General features: G+C 42.0%; 2 protein-coding genes across 3 annotated transcripts in view; one reads left to right on the forward strand and one right to left on the reverse strand.

Annotated features, from left to right (window-relative positions):
• Nucleotides 1–13,734, forward strand: gatc (glutamyl-tRNA amidotransferase subunit C). Its single transcript, XM_052032085.1, has 5 exons — nucleotides 1–351; nucleotides 3,717–3,767; nucleotides 4,837–4,997; nucleotides 7,281–7,384; nucleotides 12,699–13,734. Exons 1-5 carry the CDS (start codon nucleotides 148–150, stop codon nucleotides 12,740–12,742), a joined length of 564 nt encoding a protein of 187 aa, XP_051888045.1. The 5' UTR covers nucleotides 1–147; the 3' UTR covers nucleotides 12,743–13,734.
• LOC127579348 (serine/arginine-rich splicing factor 1B-like) overlaps nucleotides 13,612–27,153 on the reverse strand; it is a 19,776-nt gene continuing 6,234 nt past the window's right edge. The window contains exons 3-6 of one of the 2 annotated variants that reach the window (XM_052032084.1): nucleotides 21,311–21,474; nucleotides 19,208–19,380; nucleotides 15,938–16,009; nucleotides 13,763–13,899 (exon numbers count right to left, since the gene is read on the reverse strand). In XM_052032084.1, coding sequence (XP_051888044.1) covers nucleotides 15,956–16,009; nucleotides 19,208–19,380; nucleotides 21,311–21,474 — 391 coding nt within the window. In that variant the 3' untranslated portion in view covers nucleotides 13,763–13,899; nucleotides 15,938–15,955. Of the gene's footprint in view, nucleotides 13,900–15,937; nucleotides 16,010–19,207; nucleotides 19,381–21,310; nucleotides 21,475–27,153 lie in introns of both variants that reach the window. The other variant, XM_052032083.1, reaches the window with a different exon arrangement.

Genomic DNA, 27,153 nt, shown 5'->3' on the forward strand with positions numbered 1-27,153 from the left:
CTGGTTATAGGTGAGGGTGTGTGGGGTTATTGACCCAGTCTGCTGGTCGTTGAGTCACTCTCCCTACACACAATCCCCGCGCTATCTGCAGGCTCCGGCCCAGCTCTGGGCGCCGTAGGCCCCGGGCTCAGCGCTGTTCCCTCCCCGATGGGCGGGGCCGGGACCCGGGGTCTGCCCTCGCTCGCTGCCGGGATGTGGGGCCTCGGTCGGTCGGTACCGCTGTCAGCGTGGCTCAGGTCTGCCCGGGGGACGATTCCTTGGGCCGCAGGGTGGGTGCGGGCTGCTGGAGGAGCGAAGCCGCCCGGTAGCGGTGAGGCGGCGGCGTTCGTGGCTCGACGGAGGCGGAGCAAGGTAGGGGGCCGGCCGGAGGATGGAGCCCCGTCCCGGGAGGGAGGAACCTGTCGCCTCGCCCCCTCCATTCTCCCGCTCCTCCCTCTACCCCCTCCCTTCCCCTCATCCCCTCCCTTCCCCCTCCCTTCCCCCTCCCTTCCCCTCATCCCCTCCCTTCCCCTCATCCCCTCCCTTCCCCCTCCCTCCCTCCCTCCCTTCCCCCTCCCTCCCTCCCTCCCTTCCCCCTCCCTCCCTCCCTCCCTTCCCCCTCCCTCCCTCCCTCCCTCCCTTCCCCCTCCCTCCCTCCCTCCCTTCCCCCTCCCTCCCTCCCTCCCTTCCCCCTTCCTCCCTCCCTTCCCCCTTCCTCCCTCCCTCCCTCCCTTCCCCCTTCCTCCCTCCCTCCCTTCCCCCTTCCTCCCTCCCTCCCTTCCCCCTTCCTCCCTCCCTCCCTTCCCCCTTCCTCCCTCCCTCCCTCCCTTCCCCCTCCCTCCCTCCCTCCCTTCCCCCTCCCTCCCTCCCTTCCCCCTCCCTCCCTCCCTTCCCCTCCCTCCCTTCCCCCTCCCTCCCTCCCTTCCCCCTTCCCCCTCCCTTCCTCCCTTCCCCCTTCCCCCTCCCTTCCCCCTCCCTTCCCCCTTCCCCCATCCCCCCCTTCCCCCATCCCCCCCTTCCCCCATCCCCCCCTTCCCCCATCCCCCCTCCCCTTCCCATCCCTTCCCCCCTCCCCCCCATCCCTTCCCCCCTCCCCCCCCATCCCTTCCCCCCTCCCCCCCCCATCCCTTCCCCCCTCCCCCCCATCCCTTCCCCCCTCCCCCCCCATCCCTTCCCCCCTCCCCCCCCATCCCTTCCCCCATCCCTTCCCCCATCCCTTCCCCCATCCCTTCCCCCATCCCTTCCCCTCATCCCTCCCCTTCTCCCCTCATCCCTTCCCCTCATCCCTTCCCCTCATCCCTTCCCCTCATCCCTTCCCCTCATCCCTCCCCTTCTCCCCTCATCCCTCCCCTTCTCCCCTCATCCCTCCCCTTCTCCCCTCATCCCTTCCCCTCCCCTCATCCCTTCCCCTCCCCTCATCCCTTCCCTTCCCCTCATCCCTTCCCCTCATCCCTCATCCCTCCCTTCCCCTCATCTCTACCCCCTCCCCTTACCCTCGACCCCCGCCCCCCAAGCCTTCGCCTCCTTGACAGGACCCCTCATGGTAGAAGTTGCTGCCTTTGGCTTTACCTCCTTTGTGGACAGTCACTGAGGTTGGAGATGGACTTGTTTCCACCCTGAAGTGACTGCTGAGGCCAGTGTGTGGACCCACAGACTCTGCCACCTCAGGAGGTGGTTGGTGGGTGGGTGGTGAGGCGGTGCACTCCTTCACCTGGCCACAAAGAGCTTCGGTGTGCTTCCAACGAATGACCTCCAGGTTCTCAATACCACCCCCAATGCTCCTTTGCCACTTGGAGCGGTGATAGGCCAGAGGTTCCCAGGAGTCTGTGAGGATTTTATAATTCTTCAAGGAGGCTTTGTGCACACCCTTGAACCATTGCTTTGTCTACCTGGTAATTTCTTCCCATTGATGGAGCTCAGAGTGGATTTAAGACTTGAGAGACTGTAGATGCTGGAATCTGGAGCAACAAGTTATCTGCTGGAGGAACTCAGTGGGTCGAGCAGCATCTGTGGGGAGAAATGAATTGCCAGCGTTTCGGGTCAAAACCCTGCGTCAGAGTTGAGTGACTGTTTTGAGATTCTGTTGGTACTTTCAATGTGTCCTGCACAATAGAGGTGATGAGTTATTAGTGTCTCAATGCTGGATTTGTTAGCCTGGCTTATCCTGCCAGTAGATTTGGAAAATGTTGCGGAGATAACATTGGTTCTAACCTTCTAGTGTCTTGACGTGCCTGCTGTTGATTGTCATTTGAAGAATATCGGAGGGCAGGGATCACTGCTGCTTGGTGGGCTATGAGTTTTGTTCCAGGGTTGAGATCTTGATCTTCAAATAATGTTTTCCTTAGATGGCCAAAGTCTGTGCTGGAACACTGAAGGCATCATCAAAGTCTGCCATTCCTCTCAAATGCTTTAGTGAATGAGTCATCGATGCCTTGGAACTTGGCCTCTGAAGACGTACTTACATGAGTGTCTTCAGCCTGCTGCAGTTAAATTACTGGGGCTGAGGTGAACTTAGTCCTGTCGGTGATTTCTAGTCCAGTGGGAAGCTTCTTGGAAGTGAGATGGAACATTGTAGCAAGGAAGATTGAAAGATGCATTGGGACAATGATACAGCCTTATTTGATGCCATTCTGGGCTGAGAATAGATCTGTTGTGATCTGATGGTTAGGATCACGGCTTGCATGTCATTATGAAGCAAACATGAGATGGAGACACATTTCTGCAGACAACCTGATTTGAGGAGGATGCGTCACTGTTCCTCTTGATTGGTGGAGTCAAAGGCTTTAGGAGTTCGAAAAAGGCTGCATGTAGTTGTTGATGCTGCTCCCAATGTGCCTCCAGAGAGATGGATTCTACACTACGATTTGGGGAACAGCTCTTCCAGCCACTGGGAGGACCATAACAAAGACTTTCCCAGTCACACCCCCTGTAGTTACCACAATCGGACTTGCCTCCTTTCTTGAAGATGGTCACGATTACGGTATCTCTCAGATTCCCCTGGCATATCCTCCTCTTCCCAGCTTTTCAGTGGCATATGGCTTTTTCAAATTCTTAGTGAGCCGCACATGGTGGCAAGGTTGGAACAGATAATTACTGTGGGATGGAGTCAAGGATGGAGCAATGTTTGGGTTTACCATATATATGATAGAACACTTCTGCTCTTCTGGATTACCCAGATATTGTAGAACACACCTGCCCTGTAGGTGCATCTACTGATAGCAGATCCTTCTAGATGACCTCTAATAGAATATTTAGACTTTCAACCACCTCTAGACTCAGTGCGCCAGGTTTGTCTTGTCACATTGAATCTTTGTGCACCTGCCATTTTACACTGTGTTCCTGGACCACTGTGTTACACTTCCTCTGATCCACAAAATATCGTTTCATCAGCAGAATTGAAAGTGCACTTTAGGCTAATTTCCTCGACTTCATAATGTTTCATTTCCTAATTGTTGCTGGCATCCAGACGAGCACTTGAATTCCCAATGCACAGAAGGCTATGGGTTGATTGCTGGTAAACAGAATTAGTATAGGTGGGTGTTTGATGGTTGGCATGGACCTGGTGGGCCGAAGGGCCTGCTGCACGACTCTGTGGTGAAGTTCTACCATTGCACAAGGGCACAAGCACCTTTGGCCTTCCATTAGCAGGTAGCAAGGGCTAGTCTGGTTAACCGTTTAACCATGAGCTCTTGCAGCTGATGTTCTGTTATTTAGTCCTGTATTCTTAATCTTTGTAGGTGCCCAAGAATCCAACTTGGAAGCCCGATGAGTACAGTCAGCCTCCAGAGGTAAGCAAGCAACCGCGGATTCTTCAATTTGAAAATAGCTGAGAGCCATTCGTCTTGGCTCAGCTATAGAATTGGTAGCTGTGAGCAGCGGAGAACTGGAACTTATGGAGGTAAAACCCATTGCTATGCTTCTGTGGTGGGGATAGGGTGGTATATGGAGACACATGAGATTCTGCAGATGCTGGAATCTGGAGCAACACACACAAGATGCTGGAGGTACTCAGCAGGTCAGGCAGCATCTATGGAGGGAAATAAACAGTTGATGCTTTGACCTGAAACGTTGACTATCTGTTTCCCTCCATAGATGCTGCCTGACCTGCTGAATTCCTCCAGCATCTTGTGTGCGTTGCATAGGGTTGCTTTAATCAGATCCCTGCTGACAAGGTGGGAGCTGAATCATAAAATGTATATCCATTGTTGACTGCACTGCAGCGATCTCTGCTTGAAATTCATGTGTGGGCAACCTTGTATTCAGTCTCTATAGTCAGCCTGTGGATGCAACCTGTCAAGACCAGCACATTGAAAGCTGCTTGAACAGGATGGGTGTAAGACACCTGATGGTTGAACCAGGTAGGTAACCAGTGTTGTAGGTGGGAGAGTGGGACTGATAGGAAGATCCTCCTCTCTCACCCACGACACTGGTTACCTAACTGGTTCAACTATCAGGTGTCTCGAATATAGCAGCAGTAAATAAGCACACTTTGGGCAAAAGGGTCAGCATGGATATGGTATTGGTTTATTATTGTCACTTGTACCGAGGTACAGTGAAAAACTTGTCTTGCATACCGATTGTACAGATCAATCAATTACACAGTGCAGTTACATTGGGTTGGTACAGAGTGCATTGAGGTAGTGCAGGTAAAAACAATAACAGTACAAAGTGTCACAGCTACAGAGAAAGTGCAGTGCAATAATCTGTGCTGTATGACTCTGTTCAGGGACACCCTGCCCTCAATGTTTCAGCTTAATACACACCAGTGATCGAACCAGGCTCAGTTCTCTGGTTGCTGATGTTGGGGCTCGGACTGTATACTAATGAGCTCCATATCTTTACATGGAAAACCTGCAGGTGTCTATGGAGATGATCGACCACCTGGAGCGCCTGGCACTTGTTGATTTTCGGAACCAGGAGGGCGTGCGAAGGCTGGCGAGTGCCATACAGTTTGCCAACCAGCTGCATGGTGTCGACACTGAGGGAGCGGAGCCGATGGATTCAGTACTGGAGGATCGGTAACAACTGCCTCTTATATGACTGAAAAGTGGTTATTTATGTGTGCATCTATAGACTGAAATGTTTTGTGCTTCAGGATAAAGACAGAACTTGCTGGTGATACTCAGCAGGTCATGCAGAATATGTGGAAAGAGAAACAGTTAATCTTTCATGATCTGTAGGATGGTGGGATTTATATATGTTCTAGATTAGGAGATCACTCATTTAAGAGGGAGATGAGCTATCTTTTTCTCAAAAGACCATGCACCTTTTTAATTCTGTACCCCAAAGAGCTGAGGAAGCTGAACCATAAGATGTGTTCAAGGCTGAGACATTTTTAGATTACTGGGGAGTCATAGGTTATGGAAAATAAGCAGGTAAGTGGAGCTGCAACCAAGATCAGATCAGCAATAAGATCAGATCAGTAATAAGATCAGATCAGTCACGAGGCTATTGAATAGTGGAGGAGGTTCAAGGGGTTATGTGGCTTTTTCCTATTTCTTCTGAGAAATCATCTCATCAACACCTTCTCGGGGCCAGTTTGGGATGACCAACGAATGCAGACCTTGACAGAGATACCCCTATCCTGAGCTAAATTGCCTGCACTTAAGCAGCCTGATCTTGGCATAAAGTGGAGAACTGTGGAAGTACTCTTGAATTTGTATGATCTTGAAAGAGACGCTGGGAAATTATAAACTATGCTGGAGAGAGTGATTCACCAGGATGTTGCCCGGATTGGAGGATTTTGGTTATGGGGAGAGATGGGATAGGCTGAGCTTGTTTTCTCTGATGCACAGGAGGCTGAGGCGTGAGCTGACAGAGGTATATAAATTTAAAAGAGGCATAAACAGAGTAGATAGTCAGAATTGTTTTGTGAGAGGAAGGAGTTTTAAAGGGGATGTGAGGGGGAAGATTTTTACAGGGAGTGGTTGATATCTGGAACACACTTTCAGAGGAGGTGGTAGAATCAGATACAGTCACTATGTTTTACAGACATTTTGACAGGGACTTGAATAGACAAGGTGTAGAAGGATACCGACCTGGTTAGGCAAATGGGATTATTGTAGGTGGACAAAATGGTCGGTATGGATGTGGTGGGCTGATGGCCCATTTCTCTGCTGTACAACTCTATGACTCTATTGTAATCAAACAAAATGTTTGTTTATTTTTGCTAAATTTCACTTGATGAGCCTCATGATTTCTTAGAACTTCAATCATCAACTAGAGAAACTAAGAGAACACAGAGTGTCATGTACTATTCACAGTGAGTTTAGAAGCAAAAAAGCATTTATTGTCGATCCTGCACAGCATCAGAGAACCTTTTGAATTTGATTGCACTAAAGGTTTCATTAAGGTGCAAAGGAAGAAGCATCCAGGCAAATTTCTTGTGATTTACTGTCTCTAATCCAACGGGTCATTGTAGAAAATCCGCCAACCTTTGCACAGTTAAAGAGAAACAGATGTTGCTGCCAGTGCTTAGCAGATCAGACAGTATCTGCAGTATGAGTTAGTGCATCAGGTCAATGACTTTTCAACAATACTGGAAAAAGTTTGAGATGTGATAGAGGTAGGGAAAGAGAACTGGGGGGAAAATGCAAAAGGGAAGATCTGTGACCAAATGGAAGTGGCTAAAGGAAGAATGGGCCTGCAAATGAGAAAATAAAAAAAACAAGCTGAAAATAACAAAACCAGGACCATTACCAATAGCCACTGTCTGGTTATAGTATGAATATCTAAACGTATTAGTCAGGTTTTTAACATTTAATTGGATATGTGTGTTAGTGTGCACAACCCTTGCAAAATTAGTAAAATGGAAAGGGACGGAGCTTGTGTAGATGGTGTTTTAAACATTTCTTTGATATCACACTAGATTGTCTTTTGCATATCTGTGAAGGTAATTCAGGGAATTTCATTTGTTTCCCCAGTAGCCACCCATGCATTTTAACTAATGGTGTATTTGATGTCCTGATCTTGTTTTGCAGAACCTTTAGGGGTAAATTAAACAAAATAGCTCTGTTTAACTATTCTTGACATCATCAATGCTTGCAGCTTCAGTGTACACAGTCTATCCTCGACATCCTCCTCTTCTGGTTGCCAGTATGGTGCACACTCTGTGGTCACCAGTGTGAAGAATATTGTTAACAGAGCCAATACCAAAGTTACAGGGTCAACAGCATCTAGTATTTGTTAGTGACTTTACTGCTCTTAGTTTGAGGAAGATGGATACTGAGCCAAACAAGAGCTACTAATAAAGAACCATTCAATTATATTACAAAAACATTGCTTTATTTTCCATCACACAGGCCTTTGTATTTGCGTGCGGATGAGGTCACAGATGGTTACTGTGTGGAGGCAGTCTTGAGCAATGCAAGGCATGTTGTAGAGGAATACTTTGTGGCACCTCCAGGTAAGTACTGCCATCGTGACCACTGGAAATGTTTGGTGGTTTTGCAGTCATCTTTCCTGAATGTTCAGCTAGATTTTCAGCATGTTCCCAAGTTAGAAAACTGAATTGGATTGACTGCCAAATTTTCATTGATAGAAAATGTTCCCCATTGAATCTGTCCTGATGCGAGATCTTCACTTGGCATCATTGGCCAAAGGGCTTCTGTTTGCCACCTTGGATTCAAAAGATTTTGTAGAGCATGTACCGGACAAAACGTGACTCTGATTTCAGCAAGTATTCAGATATGAACACTTAGAAGGAGTTGTTATTAACAAGTTGAGATGGGAGTCATGGCTAATTTTGCTTTTGCCTAACCTAAGATAATGCAGCTAATATGTAATAAGTGCATCTGATCTGAGACAAACTGACTTTACCTTTGAGGCAAGGAGAAGGAAATTGAGGTGAAATTTTTACACTTTGTATAAAAGGTGTTTCACGGGTTTCTAATTCCATCTTGTTTCCTCAGTGGTCACCCATGCATTTTATCTAACAATATACTTGATATCCTCCTGTTTTTCAAAGTCTTTAAAGGCAAGTTTAGAAAAATATAGCACGGCTTAACTATTCTTGACATCATCGATGCTTGCAGCTTCAGTATGGACCATATACCTTCGAAGTTCTCCTCTTCTGGTTGCAGTTGTGGTGGACTCTTTGTGGTCACCAATGTGAGGAATATTAATGTTAGCAGTAACACCTCCCGGAGCCAATACCAAAGTTACTAGGTCAACAACAGGACTGGAGGCCCGTGACTGGTGTTGTGCCTCGGGTCATTGCTGGGCCCATTGTTGTTTGTCGTCTATATCAATGATTTGGATGAGAATGTACAAGGCATGGCTAGTAAGTTTGCAGATGACACAAAAATAGGTGGTGTCATAGACAAAGAAGTTTATCAAGAACTACGGGGGGATTTTGATCAGCTGGGTAAGTGGGCCGAGGAATAGTAAATGGCGTTTAATTCAGATAAGTGCGAGGTCAAATAAGGGTAAGGCCTTCACAGTGAACGGTAGGGCCCTGGGGAATGTTGTAGAACAGAGGGACCCAGGAGTACAAGTACATAGTTCCCTGAATGTGGCATCACAGGTAGGCAGGGTGGTGAAGAAGGTGTTTGGCCCTCTGGCCTTCATCAGTCAGGGCACTGAATATAGAAGTTGGGATGTTACGTTGCAGTTGTACAAGATGCTGGTGAGGCTGCACTTGGAACATTGTGTTCAGCTTTGGTTACCCTGCTATAGGAAAGATGTCATTAAGCTGGAAAGAGTGCAGCAAAGATTTATGTTGCCAGGACTTGAGGGACTGGATTATAGGGACAGGTTGAGCAGGCTAGGACTTCATTTTTTTGGATGGTAGGAGACTGAGGGCTGATCTTATGGAGGTGTATAAAATCATGAGGGATATAGATAGGGTGAATGCACAGTCTTTTTCCCAGAGTTGGGGAATCAAGAACTAGAAGGCATAGGTTTAAATTGAGAGGGGAAAGTTTTAATTGGAACCTGAGGGGGAACTTTTTCACACAGGGTGGTCTGCATGTGGAACAAGCCACCAGAGGAAGTCGTTGAGTCAGGTACAATAACGACACTTCGGACAGTACATGGATAGGGAAGGTTCAGAGGGATATGGGCCAAATGCAGGCAAATGGAACAAGCTTAGCTTGGTTGGCACAGATGAATTAGGCCAAAGGGCCTGTTTCCATGCTGTGTGACTGTGACTATGACTCTAACATCCAGTATTTGTTAGTGACTTTACTGCTGTTAGTTTGAGGAAAATTGATTCTGAGCCAAAAATATGCTTTAGGAGTGTCATGGGTTTAAGCAGCTGAAGATGTTGCTGTCAATGCCAGTTAAAAGGATGAGAACTGCTCAAGAAACTGGGTTGGGAGTAGTAGTTTGAGTAAAGGGGAAATTTAAGAGTAAATTACAGGTATAGAAGGGGCAAGGTCATTGGGTGATTTAAATACATCAAGGATTTAAGCTTGAGGCATTAACAGACTGAGAACCATGGAAGAGGTGAATGCGGCATAGTGCAAAGTAGACTGCATGAAACACAGTTTGGGATGTAGACTGTGAATGGTTAGCAAGCACAGCAGTGCAGTGCAGTGCAGAGGTGAACTGAAAAGAGTCATACAGCACAAAAACAGCCCGTTGAGACCACAGTGAACTTCAAATGCGCATTTCCACGAATCCCCTTTTACTCTCCTCGCAGTCCCATCAAAACCCCCTCTACCACTCACCTAGACACTAGAGGCAATTTACAGTGGCCAAATAAACTGCTGACCTGCACTACTTTGGAATGTGGGAGCACCCTGGAGAAATCCGCACAATCACAGGGAGAATATGCAGACACCGTATGGACGGCAGCAGAGGTCAGAATTGAACCCAAGTCACTGGAACTGTGTGGCAGCAGCTCTAACCTGCAGTGCCAATGGACAAGAAGCTCGTTTGGCAGGCCAATTTCTTTTTATTTATTCCTGGTTTGGGGTTCTGAGTGTCACTGGTGAGGGCAGTATTTATTGCCCATTCTTAATCGCCCTTGAGAAGGTGACAGTGAGCCTCCACCATGGATCACTGCAGTCCTTTTGGTGAAAGTTCCCCATTCTACGGTTAGTCAGGGGGTTTTGGGATTTAGTCCCAGTGATAATGAAGACAGTGACTTGAAGGGAAGTTCAGGTGGTGATATTACAGTGCAACTTGGTGGTAGAGGTTGAAGGTTTCGGAGTAGCTGAGGTGAGTAACTGCAGTGCACTTTGCAGATGGTACATAATGCAGCTGGTGGTGGAAGGAATTAATATTTAGAGGCTGGAGTGCCAGTCAGATGGCTGACCTGGATGGGTATCAAGTTTCTTGTTTTGTTGGGGTTATACTCATCTGGAGTATTCCATCACAGTCCTGACTTGTGCTTTCTATACAGCAAAAAAGACTTTGGGATATCAGGCTAATGGTGGAGGACTTGGCAATGGTGATAACCACTGAATATCAAGCGTAGGCTCAGTGTTGTTAGAGGTGGTCATTATCTGGCACTCTTGTGGCACATCTGTTATTTGCCATTAATCAGCCCATGCCTTAACGTTGTCTAAGTCTAGCTGAATGCAGGTATGGTCTGCTTCACTTGCTGAGATGTTGTGAAAAGAATTGAACTTCGTATGATGGTCAGGAAGTATCCCTACTTCTGACATTGTGATGGAAGGAAGATCTTGATGAACCAGCTGAAGATGCTTGGGCCTAGAATGGTGCCTTGAGAAACTCCCTTAGTAATGTTCTGAGAGTGAAATTGATTGACTGCCAACAAGCACAACCATCATCTTGTTTGAGTTACAGCTTCAACAATTATGCCCATTAACCAGAGTTCCTTGATTCCATACCCAGTTAAATGCTGCTTTGACATTACTCTCACCTTGTCTGGATTGCAGTGGTTCAAGAAAATGGCTCACCACAACTTTCTCGAAGTCATTTAAGGATGAATAATAAATGCTGGGCTTAATACTGTCACCCACGTTCCACAAATAAATATAATTGGATGATTCATGGCTAAAGGAGCAGCATTTTATCAATGATTAGCATTAATGACAAGGACATGATAGTGGAGGAAGAGCAGGGTGTCAATAATAAACATTCAACCACATCATAGATGCATGTTTCAGTAAACAAGGGAGGGGGATGATAAGTATTCATGTCATTTAGGCTCGAGAAGACATTCACTTGGAATCAAATACCACTGATTGATTTGCAGAGCCATTAGAATTTCAATGAGTTCATTCTTTTTGCATAAATGAGTGGCTGTTAACAACGAAGGTCCAGTTGTGTTGCATTCCCCAATGTTGTCATGGTAACAATGAAGGCCAAAATTTGATGTTAATCCTCTGTCTCCATGACTCAAAATGGGCAAAGGTCAGAGCTTTTATCGGCATTCCCAGTATTGCTTTTAAAAGGAAACAAATTACAGCAATTCCTTCCAGTAAAAGCAGGGTCACTTTTTCCAGAAGAATGCAGTGAGTGAAAGATAAATTATGTGCATAAAATTGCTTGGTCAACTTTAGAGGTGTGGGCACTAAACTTGATTGACAAACTAACTATCCTGTCAACTGTACTCTGGATTAATTTGCTGTTATCAAAGGCAGCCATTCTTTTAAGATTACATTACATTTTTCCAAGTGTTTTTTCTATTTTTTATCTCTGCATTAATAGAAATAAGACCCAATTTGCTCTAAGTGTGTTTAATCAGGAGTCCCACATTTTATAATTACCTCAAGGAAATCAAAGCATGATTTTTCGCAGATGTTGGAAATTGTGACCTTTCTCAATGTGATCTTGTTCCTACTTTTAGACTTAAAAGGAAATGGCTGCTCTGCATTGCCTCAAAGTTGTCATTATTCATGATGAATTTTAGTAATGTAAATACAATAGGTCTTCAGCCCAACTTCTTCAGGACTGGACAGCATTTGGAGAACAGATGTATTTGGATTATAGATATCAATCTTGACAATCTATGGTTTTTGTATACCCAATGTAATTTTAAAATGTTATTTCAAAGTAAAAATTCTTTATGTAGCTAAGTAGTATATAAAAGAAAACCAAAATCATTGTGTACCTGCCCAGATATGTGGGATCAACAGTCTGTAGAAATGTTTCCATTTTGAAAATTCTGAATTTGATGTCTTTGGACTGGAGGACTTTTAATGTGCCAAGCAGCCTGTTTGACCTTAATTTTCCAGCCAAGCCTTGATGAAGGGCAGGAACCCTGGCTGATTTTTCTTCTCCCCTTTCACAAAGCAATTGTGGATCTCTTGTTCTTACTTCCGCATGAAATGAGATTTAAATCCTGTATGTTCTGGGCTGTAGAGGTTAGCTACTCTTGGGGGCTGTAAAAATCAGAAACATCGGTGTGCCATTCTGACAGATCCAGGTTGACTCCAAATGTTTCAATAAAGTAAGGTTAACAGTGTGACAACCTGTTGATTTAGTTTTATAAACTTACTTAAGGTATTTTGGGCCATAAGTTAACCTCGAACTGTCAACACTGTTAGGCAGGTTTATTTCTATAAATATTAATTCTATATAATAGTCTATTTCTCTGGATTGTATTGGAGTAATAAAGTCAGAGCTCTTGTTCATTGACAATAGGAAAGCCGTGGGCCCCGAGGACCACAACTGAGCTACTGTCTTCAGTGATTTTACAAGTATGTTATTCTGCTGGGAAGGGTTTCGAGGTATCAAAAATGACTTTTTTTTGGAGCAATATCAGTGCATTTTGCACAATATAATTAAACATCTTTTAATTTCAGGCAATATTCCACTTCCACGGAAAGAGGAGAGAGATGATCTTTAATATTTCAAATGGTAAACATGGACCTGCTGCTTTATGACAGATTTTGAGGTCAAAGCAAAATTTCATCAGGGAGATTACATCTCATCCACTGAAGACCCAAGTGCAACAAAATGTTCATTTGAACTCATGTTGAAGGGCAGTGCCATTATTTTTGAAATGATTTACAATGCATAATGTTTCTCTTGTGGAAATGTCATTTTGTTATTAAATGTCACGAAGGGCCTACTAAGACACATGCAGAAAAGAATTGGCTCACTGGTAACATTCCTGCCCGAGGCAGAAAGCTGTGGGTGGGAATCTAACTCTAGAAATTTGAGCAGGATCTAGGTTGACACTAACACAGTTAAACATGCTATTTTATTTCTGAGACATAAAGAAGGCCAGGCAGTGTTCCTAGGTGAAATGAAAGATCTTGTGGCACACTTTTGTTGAGTCATCATCCCAGAACTACAAAAAACACTTTATTGAAAGGTGCTTATGAAGTTGTTTAAGACTGCTTGCAAGTCATAATTTAAAATTTCACCCAAAAGACTGCTTTGCTGGCCCACTCCTGTCTTTGAAATGCCAGTTCAGAAAAATGCATCCACATCGACTGGCTGGGGGTGCTACCATTCTTCTAAACAGATAAGCATCTGTACCATCACCAACATTCTCCATAACCTGAATTTGGGAACCTTCCTTTTTAAAATCAATTTTCAACATAATTGAAGTTAGTACCTATTAGCTTATTTTCAGTCCATTTGGTCTTATTAATGGTATATATGAATAACTGTATTTGAGGGTTAAAGGCTCAGAAATAAACACACCAGTTCCCTGGCTACTTTTTTATTTAATAAAAAGGGAAGTGTGTAAGTTAGCTGAAGCCAGTAAAGATTGACACAGTCAATAATAAAAAGAAAAAAAAACAAGTTTATTCAAAGCATCGCACGAAATATAGAACTGAAGGAAAAAAAAACTAACCGCCAGTGATGGAATGTGGATTAAAAAGAAAATTGACTACCAAGTCCTCATCTATATTGGGGTTTCGGTGAATATCGAGGGGAGCTTCTGCTTTGATAGGGAGAATAACGACCTCTGGAAAGGGACCTTGATCTTGATCTCCCATAACTAGAACTTCTGGGTTTGTCAGCACGAACTCGAATATAAGCAGTTTCTCCCTGGAAAAGAAATGATGGCTTTGAGTGCCAGGAGCAGAATCTGTTGGAAAAGATTTGACTGCAACATTCACAATTAGTGCTTCAACAATAAACAGTGCAGCAGGCAGGAGGAATCTATCACAGGTACTCCTGATGGTTTATCACCAAACTTTTATCTCCAGGACCTTTTCTGGAATTCCAACTTGTATTTAACATAGAACAGTACAGCACAGAACAGGCCCTTCAGCCCACAATGTTGTGCTGACATAGCTATTCCCTCCACCTACAGAATGCCCATATCCCTCTATTTTACTCTCATTCATGTGTCCATCCAAACCCCTCTTAAATTTATAGGATAATGTTCTGTCTACTGACCAAAAGGGTTAGCTAAACAGCTTGGGTGTCTTAATCTAGTTCTTACTAAGTGCACACAAACCATCTACACTTCAGCAATACAGCAGGATCTCAAAAAGAGCACAGAGTGGCTGATGTTAGAAGTTGGATGGGTTTTCCTTGTTGCACCATTAAGATTTTTGAGAGTTTAGAACTGAGGCATGTTATAAGGGGTAGAGTAGTTCTTAATTTACTTCTGGCTACATGATATCTAACCTGGGAGGACTTGATGCATATATGTAATATCTGAAAGAAATACATTCCCATCAATTAGAAAAAACTCTTGCAGGTCCCATATTGTTTAGCTCATAATGCCAATGTGTAACTGGCAAACAGACCAGAATGTATCAGGTTTGATTCTCAATCTACTAGAGTGGCAGCAGAGTTACAATTAGACTGTGTGTTCCCTAGCCTCTGCCTTTTATCCATTGTTTTTTGCTACATTTGAATGAATGATAAGAACAAGATTCTGCTGTCATGTAAACATTTGCGATTCTAGCCATGGTCCATACACCAAAAAAATCTAATAGGAATTGCAGAGAGAAAGGGGGGCAAATTTGGAAAGTGGAAGTTGCGCAGTAATTGTCTGGAAGAAAATGCCATCTTTCTTATAAATTACCAATGAAAGATCTTGACATTTTATGTTGAAAATACACCAAGCTTCTAGCAAACTTGAATTATTGAAAAAACTGGAAAACATTCTTACAACTTATCAGTATTAACTCTTCTACAATGGTACAAACATGCAAACATATGATTTTAGTATTAAATATTGTATCTTATTGCAGTTTATGCCATTGAAATATATTTACTTTATTTCCTCTCGAACTCCTCTTTTCCCCCTATCATAGCATTGGATTTACTTTGAGACAATCTCAAAGGCTCTAACTACTTTTAAGAGTACTAGTGGGATTATGAAGGTAAGAGCATGGTTAAAGAAGCCAGTAATCACGAAGGGGCCATAGTGAATGGTTGACTAAAATTATCAGGCTGTATTCTGTACTCATTCATGGTTCACACAATTCTGTTCCCAAAAGGAATCAATGCTCAATAAATGAGGAATGAGCCATGACTAAATTAACTCAGTAGGATCGAAGTTGGTATAATCAAGCAAAATTACTACATACCAAATCTTTGTGCTTTGTTTTATAATCCAAACATTAATATAGTTGGATATATTTAAAAGGGAATCTTTTCAGTTAAATAATCAGTAATGACATTTCTTTAGCTAAAAGAATTATAGAAGGGATGGGAGTACAGTCCTGTTTCATGGTAGTAGACAAAATATTGGCATGCTCCAGACTTTCATGACGATGAGTTTTCCAGTATTCACTATTTCCATTCACACTGATTACCATTCAGGATTTGAACCCAAAATATATTTTGACCCTTCTCAGTATCTTTAATCTTGCTTCTATTTCTGACATTCTTATGTTCTCCCTCCCTATACACCTACCACTTTTAAGTATCTCTCCAATGCCATCAAACACTCTTGTGGTCTCAATCTCATGATTCAAGTCAAGGCTCTCTCTGACCAGTTCCTTACTCCAGTTTCTTCAACCCTCATCCAATCTATTAACTTAACCATCATAAAAATCCTAGCTCCTTACAATCTTCCTCTCATGGCCCCCTCTATGACTACCAGTTTCTTCAACCATGCTCTCACCTTCATAATCTAGTACCATCAGCACCTTCCACCTGTTTTTCTTGAGTAACCAAAGATGAAGGCTTTCCAAGTCTGAAACCATTAAGGTTGAGCATAACCAATGCACGTGCCCAGTCCAAGTCATTGATATGAAAAGATAAAGCAGAACATGAGAGTGGTCTAGCAAGAAGCATAAAACATCTTAGTAGCTTAGTGAAAGTTAATATAGGTACTTACCAACTAAGGCAAGAGAAATTATCTTGGGGAAATAAGGAAACAGCAGAGAAATTAAATATTTTAGGTCTGCCTTCATGGAAGAATTGAAAACCTGCTGGAAATGGTGGAAACTACAAGTCTAAAGTGAATGAAGTTGTCAAAGACATTAGCATTGGTCAAAAATTAGTATTGATTAATGGAACTGATGGGCGATGACCTGCATCTGAGTTCCAAAACTCCATAAATTAGAAAGTAACAAACGTAACCCCACTACTTAAGAAAATGAAGGAGAGAGAAAATAGGGAACTATAGACCAATTGGCCTGAAAATGCTAGAATTTATTCAGAAAGTGTTAAAGTAATAACAGGACTGGACAGAGTCAATATGGATTTATAAAAGGGTAATTATGTTTGACAAATCTGATGGATTCTAAGGTTGCAACTAGTGGAATAGATAAGGGGAAACCATATTGTGGCATTTATAAACATTTAGTAGACCTTTGATAAGGTACTGCATAAGAGATTATTAAAAATTCAAATGCGTGATATTGTGGTGGATTGAGGATTGGCTAACTGAAAGAAGATAGCATGAATAAATGGGTTATTTTCTGGTTTGTAAGGTGTGATTAATGGGGCAAAACTGAGATCCTTGCTGGAGATTTAGCTGTTCACAATCTATATCAACTTATTTAGATTAGTGGATCTCAAGTGCAATACACCCAGATTTGCTGATGATTCAAGATTGGGTGGTTCTGAGGGAGTTATAGAGAATATAGGCAGACCAGCTGTATGAGCATGGACTTGACAGATGGAATATAAATGTGGAAAAATAAAGTCATCCACTTTGTAGAAAAAAATAAAAAGTCAGCATTTTTTTTAAAATACTGAGTGCTTGAAAGTTGCTAATGTTCATAGGCCCAAGTGTCCTTATATACAAATCATTGAAAGTTAACGTTTTAGGTACCACAAGAAATTAGGAAGGTAAATGGTACGTCAGCCTTTAATCAAGAGAATGTCTAGAGTCATCTTGTTCCAATTACATAGGACTCTGGTGAGACCGTATTTGGAATATTATGTACAGGTTCTGTTTCCCCCATTTGAGGAAATATATACTTATGACAGACAGTGCACCAATCGTTCACCAGATTCCTGGATGGGCCCTTTGCCCGCTAAGAGATTACGCAGAATGGGTTAACTTTCTAGGGTTTAGAAGAATGAGAAGTTATCTCATTGAAATGTACAAAATTCTTACAAGGCTTGACAGGGTACAGGGATGAATGATGTAATAATAATAAATGAGACAAGATGGCATGCATAGAACCAGGGGTCACAGTCTCAAACTAAGGGGTTGGCAATCAGAATAGAGATAGGAAGAAATTTCTTCACCCAGAGCAGCAAATCTTTGGAATGCTCTAACCAAGAGGATTGTGGAATATTGAAGACAAAGCTCAATAGATAGAATCGAGAGATATAGGAGATTGGTGTCATATTCTTGCACTGTTAAAACTTAGCCATGACCTTAGTGAATGGTGCAATAAGCACGAGAACTGAATGGTCTACTCCTACTTCTGCCTTACAATTGCCAGATCTGCCTTAACAAGCTTGCTTTTCTCTACCAACATCCTGGAAGATTGGGATAACTCCAAGCTTTTTCTCCAACCAATTGTGTCGTTCTCCTTGTTTCCCCCCCACCCCCACCTCACCTCACCTCAAACACTAAGTAGAAAGCTTCATGGATCTCAGTGTCTCCAAAATCAAAATGTTTTGTCCCAAATAGATCTTGAGTGAACTGCCATATCTCCGTTGGTTCTTCCTTATCCCCATGAAAATATTTCATTAATGGACATACCTAATACCCAATCCAATCAACTCTCTTTTACAACATCCATATTAGTACCTTTAGCGCATCTCATTTACTATCCAGCTTTATGGGATTATCTTTGCTGGTTTCCATTACTAGCTAGCTAAACTCAGTCAAGGCATCTCATCTGCATCACTATCCTTGAGGTCTCCCAAAATTTCCACAGCACTTACTCATCTACAGCATCAGCCTCAGACATGGGGCCATTTTCCCTTTATAATCCAATGTCATGCAACTCTACCATTCTGCACCTTTCTAGATCTCATTACTACTTGGCATTGTTAGTTTGCTTCTCTGATATCCAGTCTTGGCTGCACAACTATCTCCAGTTTAATATCACTAAGATGGAAGCCATCACTTTAGGCATTCACCTCAGATTCTGCTCTCTCATTAAATGGATATTATAGGGATTAGCTGGATAGCATATAACTAGGTACTATATATCTGGCCTCAAATGCTCACAACATCCTTATGCAAAGTTGATAAACAAAATATTTCAAATGAGAATCAATGTTCAATTTGTTTGTAGTTACCCAGGCTACACTGATAAACAATTTCCTGCCACTGCCCCTTAATGTCTATTCTTGAGCTAGAATAGTGTTACAGGTATGGGTGCCTCATCCAAAATGAATACTAATCAAATTAGACTGAGACAGTTAGTCACCAGTTTTAGTCGTAGCCATCATCCATACTTGGGTTCTAAAAAGAATGCTGAGACCAGCCCCAGCTGACTCATCTCTCCACTGCAAAAATCAAAAGCAATGAACAGCCAAAATCAAATAGAGGCAACCACCGCATTACAAGGGGGTTTGCGTTCCTAGAAAATGGTACGTATTGTGATTTTCCGTTAAAGCAAAGCTGCATCATCTGCGCATACTTGAATAAATACGAGTTGAAAAAAAATTGTGTTAATTTATTTACTCCCTCCCCCCCCCACCCCCAAAAATTCCATGAGAGCAAATTTTATTCCGTATCTCAAGTTTTTGGGTAGTGAGTTGTGAATTCTGTAAGGGTGAATTTCCATAACCCAAAGTTAGCCTGTAAATCAATGAAGATCAGGGATCAAATCTGAATCATTAGGATTTGTAGAACCCAAGATACACATTAGCCCCTATACTTAGCAACAGAGCTGGTAGGAAACAGCATTACTTATGCAACACCTAAATGTTGCAAACTTTTCAAAAGCACATCTGGACTTAATACAAACAAACTAACCTCATGAGAACGAAATTTTGTATCGTCAAGCTTCCTTACTGCATAATCCATATCCTCCTTGCGGAGGAATTCCACCACTCCTGCACCTTCTCCTAAAACATCTGCATAGCAAACATCACCAGCTTCTCGCATGTGATCCTTCAAATCCTGCCAGCTGCCAGAGGGAGGTAGCCCTACACAGACACAGGAAAAAGATGCAAGTGTTAGTCCTGATAACTGAATTTGGATGTACTGAATGTGTAAGCACCAATGATGTTTAATTCAGAACACTGTAAAAATGAAGAAATAACAGAAGGATACACAAATAAATCACTTCCTAAAAATCATGAATTTTCCAAAGTTCACAGAAAAAAAAGAATAAGGAGGGTATTTAGTTCTTCTTAGAAATTTGTGTGGCATCCGACTATCTCCTAAACCAGCATGCGTCCACTAACTTGCTGTAATTATTCTCCCAAGTCACATTAGGATCGAATGCTCAAGCAACAAATTTAACCATATTTTAAGTGCTAGTTAAGAAAGGGGCTCAGTGAATTATCTTGATCTTCACCCACAGAAGGTATATTTGAAACATGTAGGGCAAGTCCTGTGACCTGTTGCATGTAGTATTAATTGCTGTCCAAGTGCCTGAATTTTGCATTAAGATTTCCAGGGTAGTGAAGATGCCAGATATGATTTCAGCTGCTCTCACGGTTTCCCCTCCCCAGAACTTTATGATTCATTTCCAGGATCTGTTTTGTTTTTAACCTTTCGGCTCATTCCACAAGTGAAAGAGACCAAGTACACAATGGATTGAGCTTAGGAAGTATTGGCTGCCGGCTGCTAAAATATCAAATCAATATGGAAAAAAAAACTGATCAATGTCCAGCATAATTAAGCAGCATCAATGAAGAATCAATCCAGAAGGAATACGCTTTATCCCAGCATTTTCTTCAGTGTGATGGAAACAAATGGGCCTGACATTCTTGTTCTCTTCATCAAGTTTGAAGCATCGGTCCAGTGATATCAATTAGAAGAATTAAAATATATTCTGGAAATAAGGGCAAAAATAGCAACCCAAAAGAGGGGTCAGTCAGCACAAAGTCGAAAAAGGTTGTCTTTTTCCCTTTAAGATGTTGACTGATCCAACATAAACTGACATTTTTGTTTTTACTCCAAGGAATCAGTGCCACCTTGAGATGAATCATATGAAAATGTTAATAGGCTTGTTTCACAAGTGCTGTTACAATTGACTTCAGAACCTTTGGACTAGAGGGGAGAAAATCATCAGGATTCCCGCTCAAGTGATTCTCATAGTAAAATGCTGGCTGTGGACACTGGATGAGGATGGGATCAGACTTTGTCACTATGGCCTTCGGAGGGTTAAACAGGTTGCTGGCTGGGCTCATCTCAAAATGAGTGGCTGTTTTGGTGAGGTACTTAAGGATTCCCATTGTACCACAGTCTTGCAAGTAACCAATGCCTGTAGGGTGTTGAAGAGAACTGGTAAAGAATAATGGAAGACAGATTTAAAAAGAAAGCTTTCTATTTTGTTTTAAGATCGTGCATGATTTTTAAACTAAAACTACTGTGGCAGTGCACCGTGACGATTCCAGGGGAAGGCAGAAATAATGCACTTGCTACACTGTGCATTTGTAGTTCTGTAGCAGAACAAGGATATGTTAATCTCCATATGAAGCTGCTTGTGCCAATGATCTTCATCCTTAAACATATGAAGTTGCTCGATACCAGCAGTGTCCAAATCTTTATGTCCAGACTTATTTCGTGGTGCATACAGGGTTCCTCGCAGTCCAATATAAAGCCTAAATGGGTGTTCCAGTTAATTTGCTGGGATTAATAGATGTTGATATTTTCATTGATGGTTTATCAACAAACGGCCCATTCCAAGCCTCCCAGATCACAAAATTTAAACCATACGAAACATACAAGAGTGAAAAGAAAGTAGGTTGCCTGGGTTTTGTGGGTTGGATTGCCAAGGTTGTTGGTCATCATACGGATACCCCAGCTTTACAAGGACACTCTACACTAAACGGTTTTCCAACTCTATTCAGCTCTTTAGAACAAAAACATTGGCTGTCAAACATGTAACGGTAAACAAAAACGCACCGGAGACAATGACCCTGAAATCTGATCTGCGGGCTGGTGGTCCTGGTCTTCCTCTAGATCCACCGCCGACTCCGCCAATTCCTCTGCCTCTCTGGAACTCCACACGTAAGCGATAGACTCCATAATCATACCCATTTCTTCCATAGACTGCGTCTTGTGCATCTCTGCCAATGCAAGGGGGGAGGAAGAAGTTAAGCCACAGTTTTCCATCTATTTGGAAATTTCTTCCTTATGTGTAATGCAACGAAAGATCCAGTCACTGGTGACATCAATAGGAGTTCTATAATTGATCTATTTATTTGATGCTTCATAGGATGCCCAGCTGATTTGTTTATGGATGGTCCTGTTGGCTGCGAAGTTTCATAGGCTGCAAAAAGTACACAGGCAAATGAACACCAAACCCTGGTTGTAGCTCAATCAAGAGAGAATACGTACATTTATCAATTAAAATTTATGTCTGTGATGGGAGGAGGTCCTTCTGTGTTTCAGGAATCAGGACAACCATCTAGTAAGCAGAAGCACGGTACTCAGACGAGGTTTCCTATAGTAGTACAACTACATCATTTGTCCTCCCAGTTACCACAATATGGAGGCATCATGTGCACAAAAAACAGCAAAGCACCAATAGCAACTTTCATACTATATCCAATTTAACAGCTGAAATGTTCAATTCTGAATCTAACTTTCAAACTCTGGCTGTGTCCAAAGAAATTACTTTGAACTGTGTTAAGAACAGGGCAATGTACTACTAGTAAAGTCACAGGGATAGGCAGGTTGCTGAATGGATAATCAAGAGTACACTAAGGAGCAAGGAAGTAATAAAGCAAACAAATCTGGGTACAGTACTGCAGCTGTGAATCACAACATCCCCACATATAATTAGGGTAACTTCTGATAATTCTTTTGTTTTTCTTAACCATGGCATTCTTACAAATGGATCCCAATGAAGTTGGAAGGATAAGCCACTCAGCACAGCATAATCATGGTTCACAATCTGCATTGTCCTCAACACGACCTGAATAAATGAATTTAACCAGATAGATAATTGTATGTAATTTAGTTGCACCTCACCTTTTGAATTAATGTATTTTTAAAGGTGTAAACAAATTCTTAAAATATCAAATTAAAAACAAGTTCTTAAGTGCATAGCAGGTTATTACTCAGCATCTGAAGAAAAAATACAGGTTAATTTTTAGTTCTGAATTCTACCTTTTTCTCCTTTTGGATACTGGCGATCATGCTGCTTGGTTCTATGTTTTTCTGATTTTATTTAGGTTTGAATTGTCAGTTCATGCTAACAGTTCACTCATCAGCTTTTCAGCAAAAGCACAAGACAAAGTTTCTAAAGAGTACACAGCCTAGCTTGTTACATTCCCAGCTCCACAACTCATCAGCTCTGTCATAAGAAAAGTTAATTTTAACACAGCAGTCTAATCATTGATGAAAAGTATTTTCATGGTCCACAGTCTACTAAATGAATAGCAGCATAATTCATATTTAATACTATTTCAGCCAATCAGAGAATTTCTCTCAATGCAGTCTTCTGCTCTCCTGAATATTGACCCACTTTCTGTACTATCAATTCAAACCAATATGAGCCTCAAGTACCTCACAGAAGCAGCCATGATGTGTGTGCTGATTCAATAAGGGAGGATGCCACCAACTAAATATCCATGAGGGGGCATCACTGCCCAGCCAAATTCACAACTGGAGATCTTTGTATGTTTCCAGCAAGAGTTGCAGGGCACTTAGAGCTGGAAATTTTGGACAATTTTATAATAATTAAGGCTTAAATGTTTTGCTTTTTAACCATTTAAAATAAGCAGCCCTAGAAGTCTATTTTAAAAAATTCATTTTTAATTTCTTTTCCAGAACTTTTCTGAAATAAATATCAATAAAGTTGAATTAACATTTTCATTCAATTTTCTTCCAATAACGTTGCATGTGTTTTTTGTAATGCTGACATAAACTAATGATCATTTGTGATCCGCTGGTTTGTAATGATAATGAGTAAGGGCGAAAGGTAAAAGGATAAAAAGAGGCAAAAACAAAAAGGTGTTCATAATTACACGAAAGAAAATGAAGATTTTCTCCAATAAATAACTAAACCTCATTGGTCTGTAATTATTCACATAATTTTCAATTTAATTGTGCTTTATTGAGACAAAGATGATGCAACTTGAACACCTTTTAAAATAAAAACTCCAATTTTGCCAATATACCCCTGCAAAGAATTCAACCACTATATATAATTTTGAAATAAGTAAACAGCAAATCTTGCTCCTGGAGTCTGCCTCATACCCCAGACAAAAGAATGAAACTTCACTCCAAAATTCTACTGGAGCAATCGAATACGAGAATACATAAGTAGGGCATGTAGTTCTCCCCATCTCATCTCACCTCCCCCACCCCCGCTTCACCACATGACTGATCTGATCTTGGCCTCAGTTCCACTTTCTTGTTTGTTCCCCATTACCCCAGATTCCCCGAAAGAGTTGACTGCTAATACATCACACCGCAAGTCGAAATATGATGCAAGAATGTACACTGGGTTTTACTAATAGATGGGTTTATGCAAATTTGGAACACTTGCAATTCTGGTTTGACTTGTACCAGAAAGATTATATCATCCACTTGCTCACAGAGCACATTTCAATGGAGTCAAATCGCTAGCTATTTGTACAATTCCAGGTGCCAAGACCAAGTTAGTCCTATCAACGAGCCAGCTGCATGGTCATTTAAGTTCTTCATTTTGTTAGAAAAGGTTTGTCTTCAATTCTTATTTTAAGTATGCATAAGCGTGACTCTACAAAGGCACTCAGAACATAAATAAGAGTGAGTCATTCAGCCTCTTGCACCTGCTCAGCCATTCAACGTCATGGCCAACCTTGTATCCTGTAATATCCAAAAATTGTTGAATATGCTCAGAGTCTAAGCCTCCACAGCCTTCTTGGATACAGAATTCCAAAGATTCTCCACCCTCTGGAAGAAATTTCTCATCTCTGTCCAGAATAGCTGCTCCTTTATGTTGATACCATGATTGATTTTACTAGAAATCTCATTCCTGCATCCTCCCTGTCGAGCTCTATTGAGAACTTGACGTTTCAATGAAATTACCTCTTATTCTTCTAAACTAAAGGCAAGCTCATCTGCTTGTTAGCCTATGGGGAAATCCATCCCCTCAATTCCCAGGAATCAATCTGGTGAACTTTTGTTGCATATCCTCCATTTCAAGAATATCCTCTCTTAGGAAGGAAGGTCAAACTGGCAAACAACATCTCGGGTATAGTTTCATCAAGACCCTAAATAAATGCAGCAAGACATCTTTACTCTTGTTCTCAAATCTTCTTGTAATAAAGACCAACCTACCATCTGCCTCTTAACTGCCTGCTGTACTGACATGTTAACATATTCAAAAATACCCAAGTCCCTCTTAACACTAACACCTTTCAAGCTCTCAGCATTTGGAATACATGCCCCCCCCATTTTCTTCTTCCCACAGTAGATGATGACCTCACATTTCTTCATATTACATCCCATCTGCTTTATCTTCAATAATTCACTTAACCTGTCTATATTCCCCTCTGTATCTTCTTCAAAACCTGCACTGCCACCCAGCTTCATATAATCAGGAAAAGTAGATGTATTACACTTGATCTCTTCATCCAAATCATTGATATACATTGTGAAAAGTTGGAACAGCACAGATCATTGTGCCACTCCACTAGTCCCAACCTGAAGTGACCCATCTTTTTCCTCGTGTTTTCTCTCTCATAACCAATCCTCATTCCAGGCCAGATAATTACCCCCAATCCCATGTGCTCTAAATTTGTTTGATGACCTCATGTGATACCTTTATTATTGGTGGTAGGGCAATGAACAGCTAACAGGTGACTCCAAGAATATTCCCATATTCAGCACTGATGGGGCCCCACACGTGAGTTCTAAAGACAAAGCTGAAGCATTCAATAACATGTTCATTCGGAAGTGCCAAACAGGCAGCTGCCCCATCATCACAAAGCCAATCTTCCACCAACATGATTAAATCCACTTGATAACAAGAAATGGCCAAGATGCCTGGTTGCAGCAAAGACAACAGGACCAGACAACATCCCAGTTGCAATACCAAAGATTTGCATTCCAAAACCAGCTGCACTTACAGCCAAATTGTTGCGGTACAGCTACGACACTGGGTTCCACACCACAATGTGGAAAATTACCCAAGTACGTCTTGCTCACAAAATGCAGGCAAAATCCAATCTGGCTCATTAGCAATCCAACTGACTCTCAATCAGCAGAATCTGAATGTTGTGCCTGTAATTCTACTGCAAATAAGCTTTTCATTGCACCCATGGATACATGTACTTGTGCAAATGACAATAAACTTAGTTTTGAGTGATAGAAACTGCCATCAATATTGCTATCAAAAGGCACAATCACCAATAACCTACCCCCGATGCTCAATTTAGGTTTTGATAGGACCACACAGACGTCATCATAGCTTTCTCCAAACATTGGCTCAAGAGTTGAATTCTACAGGTGAGATGGAGAGCAACTACTCTTGACATCAAGGCAGCACCTGATCAAATGTGGCATCAAGGTGTCCAAATAAAACAGGTCAATAGGCATCAAAGGGAAAGCATGCCATACCTCACAAGAAGGAAGACGGTTATTGTTGGAGAAGGTCAGTCATCCTAGCCACTATCCTAAGAGCATTGTCCTTGGCCCAGCTGCAGGGCCTAGGAAACAATAACATTCCTTTTATCATAAGATCAGAAGTGGGGATTTTGTCAATGACTATTCAATGTTCAATTCCTTTCAGAACTCAATAGCAAATTAAGTCCTGTACTGGTGCCTGTACCCATGAATAAAAACCCATTTCTCAGCAACAAATCTTCGAGCCACAAATTCACTTCTCTGATCATATTAACCCCATCCAATTTGCATGTAGCTCAACCAGTAATTCAAGGATTATCCAGTGCCAAATGATAAGCATACAAATCTCAAGAATCCATTGTAAGATCTCAAAAGTATTCATATGCTCTTGGGAGAAACAAACAGGAGGTGTAAAATGTGGATCAAATATTATTTTGAATGAGGTGAATAAGCAAACCACTTCAAGGATATACCATTTATTAATTTATCCCACTTTGCATTCCCAACAACACAGCCTTGACTATAAGTATTATCTTGGAAAATTGCAGATTTTAAGCCCGTTTCTTTCACCAAAATGTTTTTTTGGGGTTTGCCCGTACCCATTTAGTTTTACAAAAAGGTGGAAATGTGGGGAAAAAAAATTTAACAATGAGTCCTGACAATGGAATTGGGATTTACAAAGATACTAGAATGCTCAGGATCCAGGTAGCTGAGCATCTAAAACAGGAGATGTCCATGCAGTAATCTGAAAATAAGGCTGATAATTTTAAGAGTATGGAATTGCCAGATCAAGAGTCAAATAAAGCAAGTGCGGGAATGATGAGTGAACAGTCCTTAGTGCAAGACTAGAACCAGCTGAGATTTAAATGAGCTCAAATTGACAAAGGTGGCATTTGGGAGGCCAGACATAGTCAACTTGAGATGCAACAAAGTCTCGAATGGTGTGGTGATATAGTGATGCAATCAGCAATGACATAGGAGATGAAAGTAGGTGCTTTCCAGTTTAATTTACCCAAAACAATGCATCCTCAGGATACGAGGCTTCAGATGATACATGCAAACCAATTTCAACCCTGAGAGAAAGGATCATCTTTTTAAAATCCAGATTTAAAGTTAGGTCTTCAAATAGCTCCCTGCAAAATGAGAATTTATGACACCTTGATATTTAAATACTGAGCATGTATTTA

Source organism: Pristis pectinata, chromosome 17 (genome assembly GCF_009764475.1).
Source record: "Pristis pectinata isolate sPriPec2 chromosome 17, sPriPec2.1.pri, whole genome shotgun sequence".
Taxonomy (NCBI): domain Eukaryota; kingdom Metazoa; phylum Chordata; class Chondrichthyes; order Rhinopristiformes; family Pristidae; genus Pristis; species Pristis pectinata.